At 43.9% G+C, this 26,138-nt stretch overlaps 1 protein-coding gene across 1 annotated transcript in view; it reads left to right on the top strand.

Moving 5' to 3' along the window:
• The first annotated feature begins 520 nt into the window (after window positions 1-520).
• tnc (tenectin) overlaps window positions 521-26,138 on the top strand; it is a 39,238-nt gene continuing 13,620 nt past the window's right edge. The window contains exons 1-2 of the mRNA XM_064695052.1: window positions 521-1,013; window positions 16,845-16,955. Coding sequence (XP_064551122.1) covers window positions 16,865-16,955 — 91 coding nt within the window. The 5' untranslated portion in view covers window positions 521-1,013; window positions 16,845-16,864. The remainder of the gene's footprint in view (window positions 1,014-16,844; window positions 16,956-26,138) is intronic.

Below are 26,138 nucleotides of genomic sequence, written 5' to 3'. Positions count from 1 at the left end.
GACAAATCTCAATAGTTTTATTTTTGTATCTCGATTCTTTATTTCATTATTTTTGGTCACTGTACGTCGGCGTCGACGTCAGCTTGCGAGATCTAAATGATGAGCAACTTTGTTGCCGTCAGTGAGCATTTGAGTGTGTTTGCTGGTGTCTGCGTCTCTGTCTCTATGTGTATGTGCGTTTGTGTTTGCGTTCACGTGTCGCTGCCGCTGTCGCAGTCGCAGTCGCAGTTGACGTCGCCGTTGCGGTCTGTGTATGTGTGCGAAGTTCTTTTGCGCTCTCAGCTCTTGGTGAGTGGCGCTCTCAGCGATTGGTTTGGGCCCGGCCCGGCTTCACTTGGCATGTTCGTTCAACGCTGCTGCTGCGACTGCTGCTGCCGGCGTCGCTGTCGCCGCTGCTGCTGCTGCGTTTGTCGCTGTCGCGATGTTGGTTCGTACGTTTCGTTTGATTTTCACCAAAAGCCGCTCGACGTAGGCTATATAAATAAGCGCTGAGAAGCTATTGGGTCCGAGTCTCTTTGAATTTTATGAAGCGGTTGTATCTTGGTGGTGCCCCAAGCCAGCCACCAGCAAGCCAACTAACATCAGCCCAGCAACCAGCTAACAGCTAAAAGCAACCCAACGACCAACCTCTAGAACCCGAGCTGGTCTCGTTGTCGTCTGCAGCAGCTTCATGTAAAATTGTCAAATTTCTAGACAGTTTTATCCAAGAAGCTAACGAACTTTTGACACAGTGGATTATTTTTACGCAGAATTTGCAAGAAAACAAAAACCGAATCGTGATTTTTAAATAAAAAGAAGAAAAAAAGTTTAAAAACTAAATAAACTGTTAAATCAGTGCGCGAAATGTTTATTACCATCCATAAGGAATAAGGATCTAAAACTGTGCAATAACGTGCAAAAATCGAAACTTAACAAAGAAACAAAAACTCCAGTAAAAGTGGCAAAGTGTTCAGAAAGAATTTTAAGAGAATTCTTTTCAAAAATTAATTCGTTCTGTTTCCTGTGTGAAAAAGGTGAGTTCAAATTGTCCTTTTGTGGGACTTTAAAGTTTTAACCTTTAAAAAGTTGTTAAACTGAGGTTCTGAATTTAGAATATGTAAAAAGTGTGTTTTGAGAAATTATAAAAATTCTTTTAAATATAAAAGAAATTTATAAACATTTTTTTAATTATTATAAAACAAATATATAATAAATAATAATTTACAATAAAAGAAATATTTAATATTATAAAATATACAGTTTAAAAAATTTATATTTCATAAAAAATAAAAAGTATTTGAAAATGACAAAGTTAAAATTATAAGACATTATAAAATCTAACAATTCTAAAATAAAATAATTTCTTTTGCTCAAAAAATATAATTTAGTCAAATTTGATATATATTAAAAAATCTTTGATCAAATATTATTAAAAATATTTCAAAACTTAAAATATGTTTTACTTTTTCCAAACATTTTTTTGAATGCAAAAAAAAGATTAAGTAAATTATTGAAATACCAGCATTTAAAACTTCTAGTCAGTAATTAGCATATTTTAAAATATCTGTTCCTGCTTTGTGTGACTAATGCTCAGAACTTCAGTTCAACAATTATTCTCATTTCAAATGTTATAAAAGATTTACATATATACATATTTTTTTCTGGCATTTATTGCAATTATATGCACTTGTGTGGAAATGTTGCGCAATTGAAAAAAAAAACTAGTTCCTCTAATTATTCATCAGCCTAACTAGTTTTCTAAAGATGCATTTCCCTGTGGGCTGATTACTTCAGCTGTTTGGTCAATTCTTTCTAGGGCATAAGCCAGAGCTCATTAAAACTATATGTTTTACGGGGATTTATTTAAGCAAATCTTGGTTTTTTTTGGATTTGTCAGCGCAGTTCAGAGCTCGTGGCACATTTCAATTACGTACTCAGCGGCAAACAATTAATACAAATTTATTGTTTTACAAAAATTAAACCAAAAGCCAACCAGGCATTAAAATGGCCAACAACCAACCAGCCAGGCAGTTAGCCAGCTCAGGCCAGGCCAGGCCGGCCAGGCCAGGCTGTTCAGGCAGTTAATGCTCAAAGTTATTCATTCATAAAAAACCGCTCAAGTCGGCGGCTGCAGCTGTTGGCGCAAATTGCAAACATTCATTCATTTACTCGCTCATTCATTCATTCACAATTGGCGAGGCGCCGCGGGCCGTTGCACAGCGTAAGAGCCAGTCGACGCCGCCCTCACTGCTCCGCCCCGCCCCTATTTGCTGGCCCTTTGTGAAAAATAGTTTTTCCCGGCTATTTAATTTATGAATAGCCATTTACCGGCCACTTGGCTCTGGCAACGGCTGCCGTGTGTCCTGGCTAAAAGTTGGAGTGCACTTCTAATTAGAATTTATGCCCACACCAAGTTCATCCTGTGCAGGCAACACTGTACCGCAGCGACGTTTGTCATGCTCGTAAAAACTAAAATAGTTCGCTTGTAAAAGCTTTTAGTTGGCCATAAATAATGCAAAAACTGTGGCAGTCCAAATGAAAAAGAAAATCTAAAAAAGTGCCAGCTGAAATAAAAGCCAAAAATGTTATATTTATGGCGAATAGTTTAGGGTGGGGGGCTTTCATAGCTCCAGCACAGACTGGTTGGTCAATAAAAAAAAAAATGCAAATAAAATGCCGCAATATGTGTGCACCGCAATAGCCTGGCTTCCTTTTCTACCCCATACTCCCCCCCTTCAATTTGGCTGGCAGCCTGTCCGAAATCGAAATCGGCTTTGAGCAATATTTGCTTTCGGCCAGAGATTTCATTGGCAGCTGGCCAGCCACAACGACACAGAACAAGGACAAGCGTCAGGGTTAGGGCCATGGCCAGCAGCAGGTGTTTGGGGTGTTTTTTTTTGTTTTTGGAGTAAGGAGGGGAGGGATTGCTGCACTTTAGCCAAAACTGTCCCTTGGCCATGTCGCACGGCAACATGTGATTTATAGACAGCATTTTGTTTTTGGCTCTAACGGCGTTTTCCTGCAGCAGCGCTACAGATTTATTGATGAGCCAACGAAAAAAAAAAGTATATGGCAAATAGCACAGCCCTGAGGCAGAGCTGCTCCTGCCACATACTGTGGTTGCCACTGAACTCAGCACTTTTTGCCAGAATTTCGCATGGCTCACAGCTGCTGCCGCATTTTAATTAAAAGGCTTGGTATGTGGCTTAGATATTTGGCCACACAAATTGTGGTTCAACTGTAGCACTTCCGTAGGAAATTCGATCAGTTAATGCTTATCAGATGCCACAAACACACACACACACACTCGCACACATTGCTTTATTTTCTGCCACACGTGCCGTCAAACAGTTTGATGAACTGTGAGCAATGCCAATGACCATTTTGGGGCACTTTCAATTGCCACTTTCAGCAGCGCTTAGATGTACTTTGCTTTATGGTTGTTTTTTTATGTTTCGTGCCAAGGCTGAGTTAGTTTCTTGATTCACTGGGCCGCGCAGCCTTTCTTTTGTGGCCAAGTCGAGAGACTTTTGCGTTTCCTTTTCAGACGCCTGCAAAAATTATCATAACAATTAGAAGCGATTGCAGCCGAGGCCGCAAGAACGCAACACATCAAAATTATTATTATGTTGGTTTTTTCATCTCTAAGGTTCTTTGACTTTATGTAAATTTTATTTTAATTTTTGCTGTCTTTTTTTGTTGGTTAACTTTTTTCTGCTTCTTTCATATTTGCTAGAAAGAAAGATTAAAAAGCAACTGTGAAGAAGTCACCCCTTCTGAGGCTATACCCAGTCAAAAAAAAAAAATAGCAACAAGAAGCAGACTTTAAAATGCTTAATTAACTGTCGCTCAGCGACTATTTTAAGTTATGATGAGGGCACCGCAGCTGACATCAGCACCCAAAGGAGCCTGTGACTGAGAACCTGACAAATTATATAATAATAGGCACAGTCTGCAGGCGGAGGCGGACTCGGAGTCGGAGTCTGCCTGGGCATGGCTCTGGGTATTGTTTTTGGCCATGGCTGTCATTCTGCCCGTTAGATGAGCCATAATTAAATTAGTGGCCACATTATGCAAATCATATGCTCCGCTAATTGAGTGAAATGCTGCAGCCAGGTTAACTTGAAGCAGCAACTGCCTCCATCTGTATCTATATCCGACAACTCGTCGCATCGATCAGATACAACAATTAACCAAATGCATGTTCAAGCGCTTTGCTCTGGCTCACAAATCAATTGTCTCTGGCGATAACAGCTGGCACATTAAATGATGACGGTCGCTGGCTTTTGAATATGTGTGTACATACATATGTATGTATGCGTGTGCGTGTGTTGTGTTGCCAATAAATTGATTACCTTGGCTGCGACTATATCTATTTATTTTGTATACATTTTTTGTTTTTCTTGCTCTATGGCACCCACAGCTCGGCAGCACTTGAGGCAAAACACACAAAACCCAAGCATTGGCCAAGTTGCCGTTTTTGTGATTTTCAAACTATAATTGAGTAAATCGGTTTATGTGCAGCATTAGCATTGTTGTTGGCCATTCTAGTTGTTGTTGTTGCTGCTGCTGTGTAAAGAAAGTAAGCGCAACTAAGCACATTACGAGTTGCTCGTAAAGCGACACTTGCCGCGCATTACGCCCAAACGCCAAGGTTAAACCGTGGCAAAGAACCATTCATGCACACGGCTATTTACTGGTATTTACCTGCCACAAGAACTTGACTCGCGGTTGTAAGTGTGTCGCGGGGCGCAAATTTCTCTAACCCAAATTGTTGCTGCTGCTGCTGCTGCCGTTTCTGCCGCCTCGTTGTTTGTTTCGGGGCGGCGATCTGGTTTGTAGCCGCCAGTGGCACAGCTGCTGCTACTGCAGATGCTTTTAAGTTCAATAGCCAAAGAAAGTGTCTGGCGATAGAAAGAAAAAGTGTGCAAGTCGCTGGCTAATGGGCCACGTTCAATACCAACGCGAAACGACACAGATACCAAAGGGGACAATGGGCCGACCTGGCGTATACGTAATGCCAGTTATTAGCTATGCATTCTTACAATTGCCTGTTAATGGCTAATAGCTTGGTAATTTGCATAAACCCCAAAGTGTTAATGCACCGGCTATTAGCCCAAACCGATTTTATGAGCCGCAAGGATCGCGAATGCTATCCAGCTCATAATTTAACTCGTTTATATCTTTTTGAAATGGCCAACGCCTGTTCATTTTAATGGCTGGATCGTAATAAAAATACCCTTTCGGCATTCGGCATGCCACTTAAATGTTAGAAAATATAATTCCGATTTAAGAGCCAATGCGCGTATATAATGGCCAATAAGGCCAATTGGTTGTAATTCAATGGGCCAATGCGGTCAAGGTGTCAAAACCACATCCACAGACGCAGACTGCATTTTGTTGTTGTTGCTATTGCTGTGTGGCTGGTGTAGTTTCTGATATTGGCCAATTATTGGCTGCTTATTAGCTGTCATAGCTAATGCGTGCTCGAATCGGGCCAAAAGCTAAACAGTTATGCGGCAACAGCAGCAGCAGCAGCCCAACAATTAAGCCAACGGCGCTTCCAAAAAAATAAAAATGGCAATAGAAATGGAATATTTGAAAATCCCAAATTCAGAAATCCCAGTGCCCATAAATTAATTCAATCGGCCGCTGCAATTGCCCCCCAGCCAATTCAAAATCGAACGCGGCGGCCCGATCGTATCGTATCGTATCTGCCAAAAAAGAATTGAGAAATTCTTTTGTGAGAAAATATGCGAAAAGTCGACAAAGCTATTGCCACGCCGTTGGCCACTCCATGAGCTGAATAGCCAAAAGAAATCAGCAAGTCGTAGTTACCCGCTCTACACCAAAAACAAAAATAAAAAAAAAACAAGTTCGGGGAACGGGACGCGGAGTGCTTCTGGCACTCCAATGGCATTGGCATTGGAAATGAGCTGCTGTTGTTTTCGAAGATGTTTCTTTCAACGTTTCTTGAATGAAATTAATTTCTATTGTATGACTTAGGTATATATGTGACTAAGGTAAGCAGTAAAAAATGAAAAGAACAGTTATTTATTTGCAGCACTATCTCTGTTTAGGGCATATCTAATGAAGCTCCTCCTCACGGAGACCAGGCCTATGGTAAACTGTCAATACAAATACTAGTAAATGCAGCCTTAGCTTCTGGCTAGCAAATACTTTCTCTTTGGAATTCCCCAGCTGGCATTTCTGTAGATCTCTCAGCGTTTTAGCAATTGATTACCAAGATTTATTGACACGGTTAATCGCTGCTAAGCTTAAATCATCCCGAGTAGTTGGCATTTTCAATTTGGAGCCACATTAATATCGAAATATCTCTGCTGCTTTCGGCCTTACTATCATATTTCTTCTATGTTGCCTCTTGAATCGCATATGGCGGGTTTATGCTTAACTAAAATCTGATTAGTTTAATAAAGCTTATCATATATAATGTCAAGCTACCTGAGTTTAAGTTTTACTTCTGTGTAGTCTCTTAAAAATATGTTTAAAAAAGTATTATACTTATTAGAATTTAGTGCGAATGTTTTATAAAGTTGATCACATGTTATTCCAAAAGCCGCTTTTTTATGTTTTTTTTTTATATCTTGAACTGTCTGACTTTAAATTTCACTTCTGTGCCGATACTTTGGCATCGTTTCATCAATTATTTAAATAAATAAAGTATAGTTTATCAAATGAGAATAAACACGCCTAATTTTTGAACGTATATATGTTTTTATTGATCTTAAAGATTTTGATCATATAAATGATGTGAAAGCTCTTCACCTTGTTCCAACTGAACATTTTGCTGAAATATTTTATGGCTTATAAAAATGTATAAATTTAGCAACAATACGAATTCCGAATTGAAACTTTTTCAAAATTCCCCTTCGGCTTAGTCAGCGGCTGATATGATGGGAAAATATTGTACGTAAATCAGTTCAATTAAACATTGTGCATACCCTACATGACGTAGTTGCTGCTGACGCAGTTGTTGTTGTTGTTGTTGTTGTGGGTCTGGCACACGTTTAACTTGAACATTTTGTGTTGTTCGCTTTGTTGTTGTTGTTGCTGTTTGTTTGGCTGCTGACCCAAATTCGTGGACTTGACTCTTGTTTTCTACTTTGCGTGGTGTCGTTTTCTGTGTGGTTGTTGCTGCTGCTGTCGGCATGATTTACATTTCAGTTTGTTACATTTCGTGCTGCAGACATAACGCGCTTTTGCTCTCCAGCGGCCAGCTTAATGTCAACTAATGACTTGGCACAAACAACAAGCAATCGAGAAATGAGTGTTTAATAATAAGCATTAAAACTGTAAGCCTCATTAATCACTTTTCGTCTAACTAATACCCTGTCTTTTCTCATTTTTTTGCAGGTATGTAAATCAGCTGGGGCAGATTGGCAACAGAGATTGCAGCGGACCAATTGAGACATCAAAACTTTGGCGCTGCCCATAAAAGTATGCAATGATAAATTGGCATTGGAATACAAATTGCAGCTGCACTTTTTGCTGTAGCTGCTGCGATTTAACTGCTTCAATTTGCATAAATAAATAATTTAGCAGAGTCGACAATAAAGTCAGCAAATTGAGTCGCACAAAGGTAGCAGTTGCCAACAGTTTGGGGGCGTGGCTGAGCAGCCTCTAATTTATGCAACATGGGGCAGAAACAGGCAAAACAGGAGCGCTAGCTGCATGTTGCCTTGAAGTCAGCCAGAGCAGCTGAGGGAGCTGGTGCAGCAAGGTGCGTGCCTCAGCTCGAGTGCCCACAACCACAACAGCTCACAGACAGAGCTTTTGCATTTTTATGTGGCAACAAAGAGTGGCGTTGACTGGCGCTGCTTTCATGCACAGACGCCCCCAAATGCCAACAACAACAACAGATATGGCGCTCATTATTGAAGTCCGTGTCATCAGCCACGTTCCTGTGTGTTATCCTGCTGGCTGCATACTGTGCCCAGATCCCAGATCCCATATCCTTGTGCTTGTGGCAAATTCCGACGCTTGCCGCTTTTGCATTGTTTGCATACTTGACTCCATTGCCCTCAAGTGTCTCCTGTGGCATGCTTCTCGACATCTCTGGCAGGAGGCAAACCACCCAGCCCCCTTTGCCACAGCTTTAAGCATTCTCAACTTTCAATTAAAACATTCATTCATATAGAGCACAGCTGGGGCAATACGTTAATAAACAATGAACTCTCTATATGAAATAAATGTTCTGCCATTTACAAAGCGACAGGCAGGCTTTTTTTATTTCCAGTCCAGTGCCAGACACAATGACAATGACAGACCAAATTAAATTCGATATTCAAAATGTCAGGGATTGCATAATAAAACACAATACATAGTGTCTCTGTGTGCGTGTGTGTGTGTGTGTGTGCGACAAATAATGGAGTATTCATTTAGTCAACTTCAATGTTTGAAATGTCAGCAGTAAATTTATTTATGGTAGAAATTGTTGCCAACGAAAAAATCAATTTAAGGCCAATTTGCTGGCGCTAATAAATTGCATTAAAAACGCCAAATAAAATTCCGTTTTAATATGCGCAAATTGCCAACCCCCAGAAAGAAGCCACTCCGAAATAGCTGTAGCAGGCCCTGAGACCTGAACTCCCTTCAATCTGCCACCTTCAATCTGACACTTCATCAATCATCCATGCTAATATGCATCGAGGGCCAGAAAGTTGTGCCACTATATTGGGTTAGATTTTATACAGGGCTTTAAAGGTATTAGTGTGTGTGGGGGAGGGCGGGGGAGGTTTATGAAAATGCAACAAATTGAAATTGTTTTAGCCTTTGGCTCTTTGATAATGTGGACTGGGTAAGCTTAATATATATAAGATATTATTATTTTGAAAAAATATAATTCTACTATGTACTTTAGGCTGAGCATTATAACTTCAGGGAATCTTTAGAGAAAACCTTATTACACTTTGCAAAAGATTCCGAAAAATTGTATTTATCTAAGATCCGAATCCAGCTTTTTTTCGAATCTTCTTAGTGTTTTTTTCGCCTGTTGTATGAGAGTTTTAGGCATCAGATAGAAATAGTACTTAAGATGCCGGGTTGTTGCTATGATAAATAGCCTCATAACGTGGTAAAAAATGCTATTGAATTTTATTGAATGTCAGAAAACACCCAAGCTTAGACACGCTTCAAAACTTCAACAACTCTGCTTAATGACTAACCACATAAACATTTCTGGATGGCATAGTTCATCATGTGCCAGCTGTGGGCGCATACCGGACATACGGCTCTTTAATTAGACTTAACCGTGCACAGGTACACACATTTCTATATAACTTATAAAGCGGAAAAACCAGCTCGTGTGCGCGAGAGTTCTAAGAACCCGCCTTATTTAATAGACTCAACGACTCAAACTAGTTGGCTTTTAAAAGCGCCGAAAATAAAGAAGACAGCCATGAAATTCAATTTCATTTAATTTTTCTTTTGTTTATTATTTTTTTCGAGTTTTTTAAGAACAAAACATTCTCGGAAGGGGTTTTAAGTCTTGATAATGATAGCCCAAAGTGTAAAGTGCAATGAACAGCTGCAAACAATGCCGAGCGGTTTTAACTCTTGTTAAGGATCTTTTGACAGAGGACACTTTTCATTTAGGGCCAAATATCTGAGCACTTTCCTTTTTACTGTAGCCCTTTTAACTTATTTAAATATAATTTACAGCTGTTATTTTTGGCCCGCAGAACACTTTCATTTGAATTACATGACAAAAAGTAAACAAACTTGTTTCAGCCCGCAATTTCGGGCCTGGCCAAATAAAAGTGAAAACTACGCGTAGTAAAAACAAAATTTGCTTTTCAGATACTTTCTTGACTGACTGTCGAAATCTCACGTTCATCTCTTAATGATGGCACATCGCTTTAATTATTTTCGTGAACGTGTTAAAATTTCCAAAAAAAAAAAAGAGTTAGACGTAAAAGAAATGAAAATATGCTTATGCTCAAATGGACATTTATGTGGGTATGCATAGAGCCATCTCTTCCGCTCTTCTTCGCTCCCTGCAAGCCCGTGCCGGGTGATTAATATACATATTTAGCTCGGGGCAAACACCTGCGCTATTTGCAATTTGTTGGGCTGCCAGGGCTGCTGCATATAGAAGACGCAGTTCTGTCGAACGGAGCCGTAGGCGCCGTTTGGGCCGTCGATCTTTGAATTATTTCTGAAGTGGAGGCTTCGCTTGGCTTTGGCTCGTTTCAATCGCTGCCCGGCTAGCTTTTCCTTTTCGGCATTTATTTGTGTGGAAATGAGCAGCTAACGGTATATGAATCATGACTTTGGCAGGCAGCATGATTTAAAACACTCACTCATATGCGGCGGCGGAGGAGGAGGAGGAGAAAGAGGAAGAGTAGCAGCCACGGGGCTACGCTGCTGCTAGTGTGAGTGGCCAGGCTTGGTTAGGTTAGTCGCGTCGCATCGCATCGCGTCGCGTCGCGTCGGTTCCTTGCGATGTTTGTGCATATTTTAGCACATTTTGTTATGTCCGTCCAGGGGCCAAAGAGAACCAGAGACAGCCCAGACAGAGGCACAGATGAGCATAGCCGGGCCTCGATCGGTGACGACGACGCGACTTTGTAGCGCGTAGGAAAACGTGCGATTTGAAGTTGACAGGCAAAGCTTTGAACCCTGCCCAGCTCCGCTATACCGGACCGGCTTGCCGATCCCCGTCCCTTAGCACCCACCCGGTCTGAAATCAGCTGAAAAAGGCAACGTTTTTCATTTTCTACATTTTAATGCAATTTTTAATTTATTTGTTTTGGTCGAGGCCGCTGTCGCGACTGTTGCAACTAGCGACCGGTGACTCTAGTGTTCTGAGGCTTCTCTATATCAAAGTTGGTTGTGAGCAGCGCGAACGCATATTCCTCATTGATTGGCATTTCCTGGTTGCAGCAGCATTAGACTGGCCAAGTCAAGTGAATTCCTCGAAGCGACTGCGTCTGGCCCAGGATGAGTGTAGGGTCTGTAGAAATGGCACATAAAAAACAGAACTCCGATTGCAGCTCTTCATTCGCTGAGCTTCAATTGTCGATGCAGACATGTGTTTGCGTGTCTGTATTTACATCTTTATCTAGGTGTATATGGGGAGCCATGCTTAACTGGCCAATCAATGAGTCAGTTTAGTTCTCATGATCGCTGCTGACTTGCAGATTGTAGTTAAACGCCAATTCGAGCCCATGACATCACGGCGCTCGAAATAAACCGCCGTTGGTATCCGGGCCATTCCACATTTGTCTGTCTGTCTGTCAGTCTGTCTGTCTGCCTTTAGCATCCCCATCAAGAAATTTTGGCATACACTTCACTTGTTTTATTCGATTTGCAAATTACATAGTCATGAGTAATCATATTAATGAGACTTTAGCTGCTGAAAACGCGCCAAAAACGCGCGCATTGATCCACTTTTCTAAATTGCGCTCGCAAATCACGTAGCCAAAAAGCGTTTACGATTTGACTAACTGTTTTTTGCTAGTGTATTTTCGGGCTGGCTGCTGGGCAACTATTTCAATTGGTTGCGCGAGGGGGGCGCGGGAGAACCTCAAAGTTGGCATAATTAGAACTCGTTTGCTCATCGTGGCCAAAATAAAACAAAAAGAAACTTTAAATACGAACACTTTGGCTTGGCTTTATTTGTATTTATTTTATTGCTGAAATTCGCAAATGGAATTGAATGTTGTATAACATTGACAACTGACACGTGTGGGCGTCGAAAAAAAACCCAACCGTAGTTTTTGGGCCACACAGTGGAATATTTTGTTATTGTTCTAATCGTACAGTGGGTTTCATATTTACAAACACGTAGCGCTCAGTTCGACCCCAAAGCGCCAAACGAGCGCCGTTGCCAAATGCATCATAATGTTTTATTGCTTTTAATTAGGCAAATAAAAGCCTGGCACTAAGCAAAATCGCTAGCGACAAAAAACGCGCCAACTTAAATTAAGTGACTGCAGATGCAGCTGCAGCTGCAACAGCGACAGCGAGTGAAATCAGAACGCTTCTGCCTAGCAACAAACTTGACCCCAAGAAAAAGAGAAATTTGTGGCAGGCTGCACACAAAAAAAGCAAAGAAAAAAATGAAGCTAACACAAAATCAGCGCACGATCTGCTGGCTGACCCAACACCAGCAGCAGCAGCGGCAGCATCCAAGTCCACACATGGTGTGGCAGTTGCATGCTGCAGGCAAGCACACGGTAGCTTGCATCAAGATTTGTCACAAATCAAAGCAGGCAGCCAACTAATCCAGTTCAAGTGTTGGCCAAGCGAAGCCAAAATGGCAAATTGCCTACGAGCTGCAGTTGGAGTTGTTGTTGCTTTTGTTGCTCTTGTTGCTGCTGCTGCTGCTGCTGCTGTTGTTGATGTTGCTGATGTTGGTCTTTGGCGTTGGCGGTACTGGGCACGCTGCTTGTGCTGTTGTCGTGCCAGGCAGCTTGAGCAGCAGCAACAGCTTCCGCATTGTCGCCATCGTCGCCACAGAGCTGACAAGTGACTCAGGCTCAAGCGAAGACGGAGAGACTGCGACCGAGACGCGGACTGAGGCATAGTTTACATTTGGCGCGATTGTTTGTTCGCTTGTTTGCCTCCCTGTCGGTCTGCCGGTCTGCCGGCCCGCCGGCCTGACTGCCCTGACTTTGCCACTAGAGACCGTTATGTTTGCGGATCGTGCGGCCAAAGCTTTATTAATTTTCTGCACAAAGCCAAAGACACAACTACTGCGCCTCAATTGGCTCTAGCTGCTGCTGTTGCAAGGTCGATCATTTGTAAGGCCAACTTTAGCTTCACTTGAACTTCTGTGCGCTGGCTCAAGTTGATCACACTCCCAGGCATAACTTCCCATTTCCATTTCTTAGGCACAGATATGTAAATCTATCGTTTGGATTTTTTCTTGCAACAAACATTCCTGTGGCCATTGCAGGTCGCTAGGTTCTGGCAAAGTTCTGCCAAGTTCAAGCCACAAACAATTTGGCCAGCAATTGGCCAAAACTATGCGCGTTTATTGCGTTGCACTATGGGCAATTGGCGGACACACAAACACGCACACACACACTCTCTCAGACACAACAAGGTGTGAGGGCCCCGCGGCAATTGCAGATTTATGACAATTGACTTTGACGTGACCAACAAGGCAAAGGCGGCCAATTGGCATTGGAAGAAATGCAATTTGCAATTGCTGCCGCACCGTTAAATGGCTGTCCAAGAACACAAAACCAAATTAACGCCAAACAGCAACAGCAGCAGCAGCAACAGCAACAGCAGCAATCAAAGTGTAATGCGATAAGCCAGCAATTGGAATTGGCAACAGAGATGCGGATACCGAGTCAGATTGCCACCTTTTGCCCAAACCCCCTCTCCCCTCTCCCCATCACACTGAACGCATGAGGTTAGGTCAGCCAGCTGCCTGCTGCCATACTGATCGGACATCGGACATCGGCATACGGCGTATGGAGCAGGCACGTAGATCGGTTTCGGTCTTGTGTGCTAAATGTCAATTTGATACCACAGCAGAATCCAATTAAAGCCGCATAGTTGCACAGTTGCAGTTGCAAATTGCCATTCAGCCAGTCCAGCCAGCAAGTCAGCCAGTCAGCCAGTCAGCGAGTCATCCAGAGGCATCCACAGTCATCCACTGGCATACACACGGCTGCTATGGCTGCTGGGTCGTCGTTAGATGCGTGCGCCAATGTATATTTGTGGGTCATGGTACAAATCTCAAAATGCAGACAGTCGACAGCTGCTCCTCTGACAAGAGACACCTTTTGATACATATGCTAACGAAGCATTTCGCTTGCCTCGTTGCCTTGTTGCCCCATTGCTTGCCTCTCCCTTTGGCGACTGTCAAAATGTTGCGCATGTGAAATTTTCCCACCCTCCATTGAGGCCGCGAGTGGCTGTGCTGCCTTTGTAAAATGTAAATTTTCCGCGCTCCATCTCTGGCGATACATTTATATTAGTGTGCTGTGTTGCAGCTGGGGGCACACTTTGTGGCACGGCAGTGCGGCAACTGCTCAGCTGGCCACGCATGCTCACAATCAGCACAATCACAATGCTGCTGCCGCAGACAGTGCGGTGCAGGCGCACACACTCTCACACACGCACACACACACACACTCGCAGCCTGTGTAATTTTTCAACCTTAAACAGTTGCCTGTCAAGTGCTTACCCTTTGTGCGCATCCAGGAGGAGTCAGAGTCAGAGTCAGAGTCAGGGTCTGAGTCGCCGTTGCCTTTGCCGGCCCACCATGTCGGGCGGCTGTGCAAACATTTGCATTTGTTGGCCGTCGGTCGTCTCTTCACGCATGAGCCACCGCCTCGTGGTGGCACAGAGTTAGAGCCTGCATGCATTTTTCATAACGCATATCAACGGCGTCCCATTGTTGGTCAAGAGGCTGTAGCTGATGATGATACATTGCCATTGGCCCTAGCTAGCCGGCATTGCAGTTGTCCAGCGCCTCTTGCAAATTTCCCATGACCGACATTTGCTAGCCAGTGTGAGTGTGTGTGAGTGTGTGTGTAGCTCCCCCACCCCCCTCTCTCTCTCCCTCTCTTTCTGTTCGTGGAACCCCCGACATTGACTCTCTCGCGTGCCTTGTTTTGGGCAATTGGCATGGGTAAAAGTTAGCTAGTTACATGCATTAACATTTGTGTGGAGAGCGTTTAGTTTTGGCTGCTTCATTCACAAATTGAATTTGTGTCACACACTTGGCCAGCTGGTCGCTGTTCGCTGGCTGCTGGCCACCCCTTTATTTGGTCTTAACCCAAATACTGAAAACGGCTGCTGAAATTGTTTACCATTTAGCAAACAGCAACAACAAATGGCAGAATAATTACAGCAACAAGTTGCCAGTTGGCAGGCACATGTTGCTAGCCTGTTCGTGTGTTGCTAATAGCTTTAGAACAAGTGCCATTTTGGCCAACAACTAATAGCCAGTTTGTGTCGCTTCCGTTGTCGGTGGCAGCCAGCAGCTTTAGCTTCAACTCTATCATCATCATCGTCGTCATCATCATCGTCATCATCATCATCATCATCAGCATCATGATTATCATTGGACAGCCCGTGTGAGATTATCATTATTGTTATTGTCGCTCGTCATGTCAACTCGTCATCAAAATGCCGCAACTAAAGCTGAGGCTGCATCTCGGCGGAGCAATCTTTCAACCTGGTCGAGGCGGGTTTCGTGTGTTGCATACACCTTGTGCTGCTTCTTCTTCTTCTAGCTTGCTGTTGTTGTTGTTGTTATTGCTTTTAACATTGTCGTTTGCCACAGCACGCAGCAATGCAATTTGTGGCTCCCGGGGACTGCGACTTGGACTACGACTCCAACTCTGACTTCAACTCGCACTCAGGGGGCCTGCCGGATGAGGGTGAGGAGGTGGAGGAGGTAGGGGGCTGTGCCTGTGCCGTTTCCCTGCATTTTAATGAGCACATTTCGCGCATTTATGATGAGCCGCGCTCTGCCTGGCATTAGCTCATTTTATTTGCTTGTTTCGTTAGCGAGCAAACGACACTGCTTCCCCCCCACTTATCCCCCGACCCAACCCCTCACACACAAAAAGGTGAGGGGTGTAACAGAAACCACTCGGATTCGGATTTCGAAAGAAGAGCAGCCGAGGGGTCATTGTGACCCCCCACATTCAGTACAGTGGCGCAGCGGCTGCAAATTGATGTACATATTTCAAAGCTATCGATAAATCAAATGCAATTCTTTTGCTGCCATTCGATATATGTAGTTATCGATAAATTTGCTCAAATCTGAGCAGCAACTTCGCACATTTGTCCCATGGTACTGGGCTATTATTTTTATTGCCTTCCTTTTTTGTTGGGAATGTATGAAATTGTATAACTTACGCCCACCTACCCCTCCCTCACTCTACCCCAGCTAGCACGTCTGGTTGAAGCAACCCCCACTTCAATGGAAATGGTATCGTACTCACGTGTTGCATCTCCAGGGACTTGATTAAAGGCGCATAAAAGCAAATAAAAACTTGGCTAATAAATGAAAATATGAACCGCTGAGACCGCTGAGAACTTTTATCATTTGTTGTTGCTGTCTTTTTATGGTATTATGTGCTGATGAGTACATAACGTATATAGATACAGTCGTCAGCCGTTGGGCCCCAGCTAATTATAAGTTGGTTCGGGGGAAACACAAGTTTTTCGGCGTGTGGCTGACATTTTCAATCAAGAAGCAGAAACTTCACAGAACTATATCCACATTTGAAGTCCAGGACCACAACATGACAAGGTTTTCGGACCATTTTGTTTTCGGTTGGCAGTTCAGACGGGGTCCGCGCTGACAGCCAACAATTGCGAGCCTGCGAGCCATGTCAGGGAAAATTGCACATCTGTCAAATCAGCAAACAAGTGATTTCCGCAAACAATTGAAGAAAAACAGCCAGTCAGGATCTGCCCCCACATAAGCTCGAGGGGTGCCGACTCCGATTCTTACCGAGCTCGGACCGTAGTATGGTGGTGGTGGTGGTGGTGGTGCTGTTGGTGGTGGCAGTTCACTGTCAACAATTGTCCAACCCACCCGAAATTCTTTTGCTGTTTGTGCACGTAAATTGCTTTTGTCGAGCAGTTGAGGCTATTGAAAATTTTAACAAAAAAAAATGGGAGCAGACATAAGGACATGTGCCCTGTCATGCTTTTTTAATGAAGTGCCGTCGTTTAAGAAACATATTGTGGCTCAATTTGATTGTTGTATGTGGTTTTTTTCTTTCTTTTCCATTCATTGTAAAGGGTTAAACGGGCGAGTGTCAAAGGTCTAATGGATCAATTCGTTTGTTGAACACAATGATGACACAATACCAAAGTACATTTTGTTTAACTTTATTTTTTGTATCCCTGTTCCATTGCAGTTACACACACAAGCAAAGCGATGACAAGAAAACGTTCGAGTCCTCTGGGACTCGAGGAGCTGATGTCTCTGGCCATGCTGCTGTTGGTGCTGCCAGCGTTAACGCAAGCCGGTGAGTGGTTTATTATGTCAACATAAATTACAGTTAGGCTGTTAAGTATCTGAGTGCTGAACCACCAGCCCACATTGCACTCTTGTGGGAGATGCTCGCATATGCGCTGTCTATTCTGATTATTTTGGCCATAAATTTCGCACACATTTTAAGGCTCAGGCGCACTTGTCGATATTTTGGTGCAAGTCCAGCTAATTAAAGAATTTGGCATTGGGCCTCTGTGACAAATTGCTATCAGCTAGCAGCAGCTGCGACGACTGACACTTGTCCAGGGTCAGGGGTGGTCACAGTGCCCCGCAGCCCAAAGGTCTGCGTTGCATTTAGCGCTGGCGAAAAAATAATTCAATTACTTGCCATGCGAAATGCGTGGGGTGTCCAAAATTCAATTGAGTCATGCGTTTCCATTTAAATTGAAATTGAAATTAAGGCAAAAATGCCATTGACCGTGCATCTGGGGGAGGTGTTGCAGCTACAGATACATATACAGCTACATACGGCTACAGATACTAAAATAAATTCAGACCCTTGCCATAAATAAAGCCGAGTGCTAATGGCCACACTCGGCAAATGGGTGGGCAAAGGCCTATTTTAGATGCATCTGCCCGAGCGAGGTGTTAGCTTTCACCATATCCCAGCGCTGGAAGGTGCAGCTATAAAACGGCCCATTGGCCTAGCGCTACGGAGTTGTCTTTGTACAATTTAACGACTTGCTTAAACAAAACTTTATGGCAAATAAACCCAAAAATGGTAAAGAGCGGCAAACGAAATACCATTTCTCATGACTGCAGACTGCAGAATATCGGTCAGCGCTGGTGCTTGCACTGCTGCTTCTACTGCCAGCAGTAATCACATGCAAACACTGAAACGAAAACCCAAACCAAAACCAAAACCAAAACCTATAACCAAGGCCTAAACACTAAATTCCAGCCGCAGCACATTGTGGCACTCTTTAATGGGCATTCAATAAACAGGCAACAACTGCAGCTGCCTCTGACTGATTTGGCCTAGTCAAAATGATATGCGACAACAGTACGAGCCCGTCAGTCAGTCAATCAGTCAGTCAGTCAGTCAGTCAGTCAGTCAGTCAGTCATTCGGTCTTGTTGACCCACATTTAGCACCGCTCGAATGCTCGATACAGCATTGACTTCTTGGAATTTTCATTAACACATGCCACACTCGTCTCCTCCCGCTAAGGCGCCGCAATATGGAAAACTACCCAAAAAGAAAAACTTAAAGGCGGAAAACAAGAAAAACGCAGTTAAGAACATTTTTGTGAATGGCCGAAAAAAAGATTAAAGCGTGTGAGCTGAGAATTGATTATAGCTAGATCGATGCGCCTCTTCTATCACTTTTCTCACCTACTTATGGTTATTGTCTGCCACACACACTCGCACACACACTCACACGCACAATCTGTTACACTAACAAGCAAACAAAACAGCTCAATGGACGCTGAGGCTGCCCGTGGAGTTCAACACTTGAGTTTGATGAACTTACAGAACTTGCAGAGAGTCCGCAGCTCAGAGCTGGCCTTACAAGAATTTCACAGCGTGGTGTGGTAATTGAATTGTTCCATTATTAAATTAATACATGCATGAGTACATAACACACACATAACACCGTGCTCATGACTCAACACTTGTTGGTATCTGCGAGATACATTTGTATCTATTTTAACTCTCGACAGCTGCCCGCCGTACATCCAAATATAAATCAATATAGCCAGTGAATCGAGTACTTGCTATAGCCATGATTAATATGCGCAAATCGGCAAAAAGTCGAAACATGTTCAAATACTTCACAACAAGTGGCATTTTGCGTCATGACAAAAGGCCAGTCAAATGCCAATTGCCAATTGCCAATTGTTTTCAGCTCAAGCTATTGGTAACATATCGTGTCTTGGCTTGGCCAAGTGCCACCCATTTACAAATGAGGCCCAAACGCAGTCAACATGCCAGCCGCAGGCGCCTTATGCAATTTTTAAGCTGCCAAGTTCAAGTTTTAATTCAAGCTCAAGGTCGATCAGTTGGGCGCTCGATTGGTCGCATCAGCTGCTGGCCAAGTTAATGGACCAACAACAGCGCACGGCACAGTCGCAGTCGCAGTCCCACTGCTTGTCGTCGCCGTCGTCGTCGTCTGTCAGCAGCTCCGGTAGCCGCAACACATTATTATTATTTTATAAGCCATAAAAAGCAGACGGCAAAATTCAGACTCAAGCTCTGCTTGGCTCCCGCCTCATCTCTGCCTTTTGGCTGTTCGCTTATTTTCGTGGGGCGTTTTCATCAATCAATTTCGAGCTCGACTTCCTTTTTATTGTTTTTGATAAACTCGCATGGGGTATTCAAGTTTTGCTAGGGTACATGTAACTCTATTTATCGGTTGACGGTTCGAACCAATGCCTCGCCTTAATTTAATATTAACCAATATTTAATATTTTAATTTTGTATATTGATAGTCATTTAGACTAATTCATTTTTATAAAAAAATTTTGTTTCGGTTCGGTCTTAAGTCTAAATCGGCTCACAATAAAAATTAAATTGGAATTCGCATTTCAGAACGTATCTGTTTTTACACAATTGCCATGTCTCATGTCTCTATTTTTACTGTAGTATCTTAGATTTGAAGGTTTAATTATGAAACATAACGAATATTTGTAGTATTATTATTAGAATTATTACTAATCAGACTATATGTCATTCCATTAAATGTTGAACAACACAAATTAAATTGCAACCATGTGTTCTATGCGAAAGGGTATTAGATTTTCGTCAAGCCTCGGATAGCTTCTCCCGTTTTTTTTTTCACATGGCTGTGAGCCACAGGTGTTGGTTCTTTTTTTTGGCATCTGCTTGACGATTCCTCACCTCGTACTTAACTGCTGCTGCTGCTGAAGCTGGAGTTTGAAGTTGAAGCTGCAGCTGGAGCTGGAATCTGGGGGCTGGGCAATTGACACCAATGAAAGTACTCATGCTCCAAGTCGTAGTTATTTATAGTATGTGGCGTACAAAACTGATAAGTCACAGTCACTGAACTTGAGTTTTGGACCTGGCTACTTCTAATTGGAGACTCCACAATTGATCAATGCTCGAGCCGAGCCTGGCTTATGTTTTTAAAGTACTTCATCATGGTGCGATGGAGCAGTCAGAAGATGGTAACTTGTCTATAAGCATATTTTATATAAGTTTTGATGATGCTTAACTGATTGCTTAATTTATAACCAATTACAAAGGCATTAGTACGTTTCGGGCTGGAACTTCATATTTTGTTGTTTATATATATACATTTTTTTTGGTTTATTGCGCATAAAAATCGCCTGTTTATGGGTAACTAAAGTCGTGAGTTGCGGAAGTCAAATGGCATTTTGGGGTTTTATAGCCACTTGCCGCGCTTAATTAGCCTGTATTAGGTGGCTTTTTAAGCGCGAAGCATCTGGCCAAACTATGCCCAACTATCGACGGAAATTTCTAGACAGGCTTACGTTGAGGCAAACATCATTATTATGCTCAAGTATTAATTGCATGAGCGCTCGCCGATGATATCAGCCACATGCCAGCATCATCAGCCAAAGCAGCAGCAGCAGCAGCGGCTTTAATCAAGATTTTTTGCTGGCCCCTCAGCAGCTTAGCCACGCGCATATAATTAACATTTTGGCCAGCTACACCCGACCAGGTTCAATGTCAAGTGCTGTACCGGCTTATCAGCTGCTTGATAAGCCCATGGCCAACGGTATGTGGCACTTGGGGTAGGCGTGGCTGCTGGCGATCGTAAATATTTCGTATGCAAACACGCTGACACTGTCTGTACCTGTGCATATACTTATGGCCATGGCTGTACTTCTCTCGGTACCTGTAGCATAGCCCATACCACATACCAATAGCCCATACTTTGTAGTCAGTCGTAGTCAAACTTGACGTAGTAGTTGCTGGCTTATTTGCCTGGGCCAAACAGCCGCTGACCATTGACCGATATGGAAATGTGGCTAAGCAGCAGCTAAGTGTGTCTGTGTGTGTGTGTGTGTGTGTGTGTTGGCTGCGTAGTTGTGGAATTTCATAGCCACTTGAAGAACAACTACGCGAGTTAGAGATCACGAACTTGCGGGTTAAGCAGCCCACACGATGTGGCTGCGTGCGAGTGGCAACAGGATGAATCTGTGTCCACACACGATTCTCCGGCAGATTTTTGGCCAAACTTTCGACAGTGACACAATTAGAAGCCGCCCAGACCATGTCCGCATCGCCTTTGTGCCATATGCTGCTTTTTGGCCATAAATAAGCATTGGCAGCCTGCTGAGAAGCGTCGACTTTCGTTTCGGCCCACCAAAGACGCCCCAGTCGTACATCAATTTGTCAAAAAGAAAAAACAAAACACACAGAAATGGATATGCTGTTGTTGCTGTTGTTAGTGTAAAGAGCTCAACTCAAAGCTCAAATCAAAACTGCGTATGATAAATTGACCATGACTTGGAGACAGAGCCCAGAGTTATGATCGTAGCAAAACAAAAAACCAAATAAATAGAAAAAAAATGAAAAGCACATTTATAATTCTTAAAGCAGCGCAAAGAGCCACTTAGTTTGCTTTGATTTAACCCACGCGAGCCACACATTTTGTTAGTGGCCTGAGGCCATTGACCAGATTTAGCCAGCCAGAGCCGTTTGTGGCCGAAAGGGCCCCACTGCACTTGATTTCAATTAAATGAGAACTGAGAATCGGGCATCGAGAATCGAGAATTCTGAATGTGTGGCGTGTGAACCACCAACTTCTTCAGCTGTCTGGCGGAAGCGCAGGCAGCTCTCGATACGATTTTTATCAGCGGTACAATTTTCAACTTCCTGCGACAAGGTCGCTGCGGCGGAGAGCAGCAAGCTAGGCAGGGGGGGGAAGGTGGTTTGGTAATTTCATTTAAGTAAATAATCAGTGAGCGAGTGGCGGAGCTTGCGGTTAACTGCCAGCAATTTGTATATGTAACGGTAACTGTAAGCCATATTCGGCAAGCATCTGAACGTGGCCCACACCACACAATTTTAGCCACAGAAATTACACAATTTGGCCATTAACGCCTTTGGTTCAGCTGTGCCTTGACAATGAAATGGCTGCTGTGATTGTTGTAATTCTGTGGCACTTACTGCAGCAGTTGCAGTTGCAGTTGCAGTTGCAGTTGCCGCAGCTACCAAAAGACAAAGAGAGACCAAGTTGTGTGGCACAGCAAATGCAAATGCAGATGCAAAATTCTGTTTAGTAGAGCAAAACGCCGGCAAGAAATGAATTAACAATTCTCAGATTTCCCATTGTGATAAACCCAAGACCCACAGACTGATATATGGCATGTACAATATAGCATAAGTGTGTGTCGGTCTATGCCATAACCATAGCTCATATTATGTTTGTTTTTTTCTTTTTTTTTTTCTTTATTATGTTATTGTTTGATGTCATTGAACTTGAACTTGTTGGCCAGCTTGCGCCCGCCAGACGTCACTTTGTATCTATTTCTGTTTTTTTATCTCTATTTTTTTATGTCTATTTTTTTTATTTGGCATTTTATGCAACCTCTTCGCGTGAATATGCTAATTTTCAATCTGTACAACAAGTTGTCGTCACTCTAAAAACGTGTTGGAAATGCTAATTAATAGCTGCCGTTCGGCAAACATTTGCGGCTTGAATCATATTTATGGCAATTAGTTGAGATTTGACCCAATTTGGACTGGCTTTGCCAATGCTAATTGGCATTTTATGATAGCCGACTTAAGGCGGAAACCCTTTTCAGAACCCAACAAGTCAATGGCATTTTGGCCTGGGCTGGCAATTTGACATTCCTGGCTGGCGCCAATCGTTCGTTAACAGGAGCCACTGTGGCGTCTGACACGGAACACAACGTGTCGGCTAGCTCCAGAGTTTGCGGTTCGCTGAGCAACAGCTCGAGCTTGGACATGGACTTGGGCTCGGACTTGGTCTTGGTCTGCGTCTTGGTCGCGGACTGCGTGTTAGAATTCATTTTGACACTATTAAGACGAAAGTCTTGCAGCGAAAGAATGGTAATTAGCCATGTCTTGGCTGGTAGCTCATTTTTACACAGATCTTTATCACATGGTGCAATGACTTCCCACAGCTTTTCAATTGTGTAACTTTAGCTTTGGGAGCGAACAGAGCTCTCCGGTTCCAATGCCCGGCCAAGCAGGGGGTTCAATCAACTCGCAGCCTGGCACCTTTACGCATGGCGAACCCACAAGTACCCGGAAGTACCCACAAGACGCCACAGTGTGGGTCATGTTAAGTCACTTAGCAGCGTCCACTCACTGTGCGCAGGGGATGGAGTGGGGGGTGGATAGTTTGTACTATGTACAAGGAATAAACTAATACCTAGTATAATTATCGCTTTGCTGATCTCTTGTTCTGACTGTTGCTGCCTCGCTTTGTGCGTTTGGCAACATTGAATTTTCACGGTTGAGGCTGCTTCTTCTAATGCTGCAGTTGGCCAACACGCAACACATACTATTTAATACGCTATATAGCAGCAGTATCTGCATTCGCCAATCATTAGCTTAAAAGCAGACGCTGTCGCGGACGCGCTGTTGCTGTTGCTGTCGTGGGAGTAGATACAAATCGCCAGCTGTCCAGGGGGCAACTTCTTGGCGGGGCAAGCAATTAGCGCTTGAATGCCACGTGAATGCTTTACCAAATGAGGCGCACGGCCACGTTGAGCCCACAGATACTCGTAACTAATTGAAACGGCCGCAAGCCGTGCGGCCCAAACGTGAGAATATATTGTGGACATTATCATCAATCTTCCGGCTTGTCAGCAAAGTAAGCTGGCGTTGCAGTCGAAGCTGGACACGCGCTGCAAGATCTCTGAGGACTTTGGCTCTGACTGAAGACTGTTAGATGCAACTCAAAAAATCAAACCCAAATTAATAAACAGTTACGCATGCGCAGCTGAAAACGAGTTGCATGCAACAGAGGCAACAACAGCTGCAGCAACAGTTGCAACGCGGGCTGACCGCGTCCGAGCAAGCCGTTGATTATAGATCTTGTCTGTTATTTTGGCAAACTGCACTCGACTCAACTCGACTCGACGGCAATTGCAGTAATCAATGCGCTGTTATCAATAACAGCTAGCGGTGCCAAGGATTGAATGCAGAGCAGCAGCATCAGCAGCAGCAGCATTAAGTTCGGCAGACGACAATTTGTTTGTCCGTGTCCGTAACGGGCCATAAGAATTTGTCTAAAATTGCACAAACAAAAATTATGATATATCTGTGGCTTGTTTCAGCCTGTGGGCAGATCTGTGATTAGCTTCGCCCAGCGGCAACATACACGACTGACAGACAGACAGACAGACAGACGGATAGACAGATTGATGGCCCGATGGGGGCTCATTAAAGCCACGCAGTGCAATCAAAACAAATCAAGCACAGGACACATAAAAAGCAACAACAGCAACTGCAACATATGGAAAGGTTATGGCTAGGATCCTCAACTGTGGGAAACTATGCGGCTTAACTACGCCTTTAACTGCTTAATTACAGCGCCTCAAGGCCAAGTGGCAACTCCTAGTTCCACGCCAAAGTTGAGACCAGACTCATTATTATCTATTAAGCAGTCAGATTGGCAGTCCGATGGCAACGAAAAAAAGCAAAAGTTGCGGCCCAACTGACAACCTGACTGACTGTCTAATGACACTGCCCCTTTCGCAGGGACTCTGAAATCTTGGGCATAAATACATATGTATGCATATGAGCTGCAGTCAGTTGCCTGCGGTGCAGTTGCCAGCAATTACAATGCTCACATATAGACAGCCAAGGATTGGATTCATGTCTAGGCCTAGACCCGTGCACAGCTCTTGGTAATTGTTTCATATGCATAGCAGCAACAGCAGCAGCAGCAGCATTGACTCCATCAGCAAGAGGCAGCAATTTCACGGCATCCTCGTCATGACCAACGGGCATAATTTACTTAGAACGAATCATGTCTAGGCTAGGCTGGTAATAAAAGACAGCGTCACGCCAGGGCCCAAAGCCCACAAACTAGCAGCATCATCAGGCATAGAGCCTGGCGCAACTGCGTCCAATTTGGCAGCGTCCAAGGAGCCGCTGCATTGGATCGGCTGTCGACGTCTACATTGCTACCTTGTCCCCGACATAATCATGTTAAATTACTCGCAAATTCATTTGCTGTGCGCGGCTGCTGCCTCCGTTGGGCGCACTGTTGTTAGGGAGCTTCCCTTTGCCTCCATCTCGCTGATGCATGGTGCATGATATGCCGGCACACACACACATACACACAGAGCGTGTGTATGGGCATGGGCTGGGCATGGGCATGGGCATGGGCATGGGTTGTTAGCTTGTCGCTCACTCCATATTGATCGACCCGGCATTATGGAAATTATGTGATCAAGGCCATAGAAAATGGAAATTGTTTTCGCAACAGAAAATTTGCATGCCTCTTGCTCGGCAGCAGCAGGAGCAGTTGTTGCTGCCTCTTCTTGGCCTGGCATAATTTCTGTTTTCCTGCCATTGCATAATTGAACCAAACCAAGACAAGCTGAGTCGAGCTGAGCTGAGCTGGGGCCGTGCAATTATAGTTCGATTTATTGCATGTGCAGTCGGTGCAACGTCCAACGGTCCCTTGTTGGCGCATTGTTCTAGCCGGACATGGAGCACTTCGACCTGGCTCTAATTACGTTCATCTATATCAAATGCAGCCAGGGCCAAGCGATACGCTATTGTCACCCAAAAAAAGAAGAGCCAGCTGAAACGGCTTTCTGGCCTTTACGGCCTTATCAGCTAGCCATATATCTTGGCCGGGTGGGGCGTGCTGTGGGTGTGCTGCCGCTGCTGCTGCTGCTGCAGCTGTTGGCTGTTGCTAAAGTAGCGGTAAAGAAGCTGCTGCTGCCGCCGCGTTTGGCAACGCATAGCAACACACAAAAATGGCGCATTGGGAGGGGGACATGACTGCAGCCCAAAGGAAGATTTGTGTTTATTTTGTAATCTTTGAAATATTTGTGGCATGGCAAATATTTCACTAGCAGCGTTTCCGCGTACCCCAAGAGGACAGCAAATAGAGAGAGAGGGGGGAAGAGACAGAGAGAGCGAGAGAATTGAAAAAGGAACGATTGCTATCAACGAAATATTTAGCGAAACTTCCACTTTTCACATGCCACAGGCGCTGTCTCCGCGTCTGGCCACTGT

The sequence above is a fragment of the Drosophila montana genome, unplaced genomic scaffold (assembly GCF_035044405.1).
Source record: "Drosophila montana isolate Dmon_TW-CO22-7 unplaced genomic scaffold, ASM3504440v1 contig_3733_1, whole genome shotgun sequence".
Lineage (NCBI taxonomy): Eukaryota > Metazoa > Arthropoda > Insecta > Diptera > Drosophilidae > Drosophila > Drosophila montana.
Note: the sequence above shows the minus strand (reverse complement) of the source record. Positions and strands in the feature narration are given on the sequence as shown.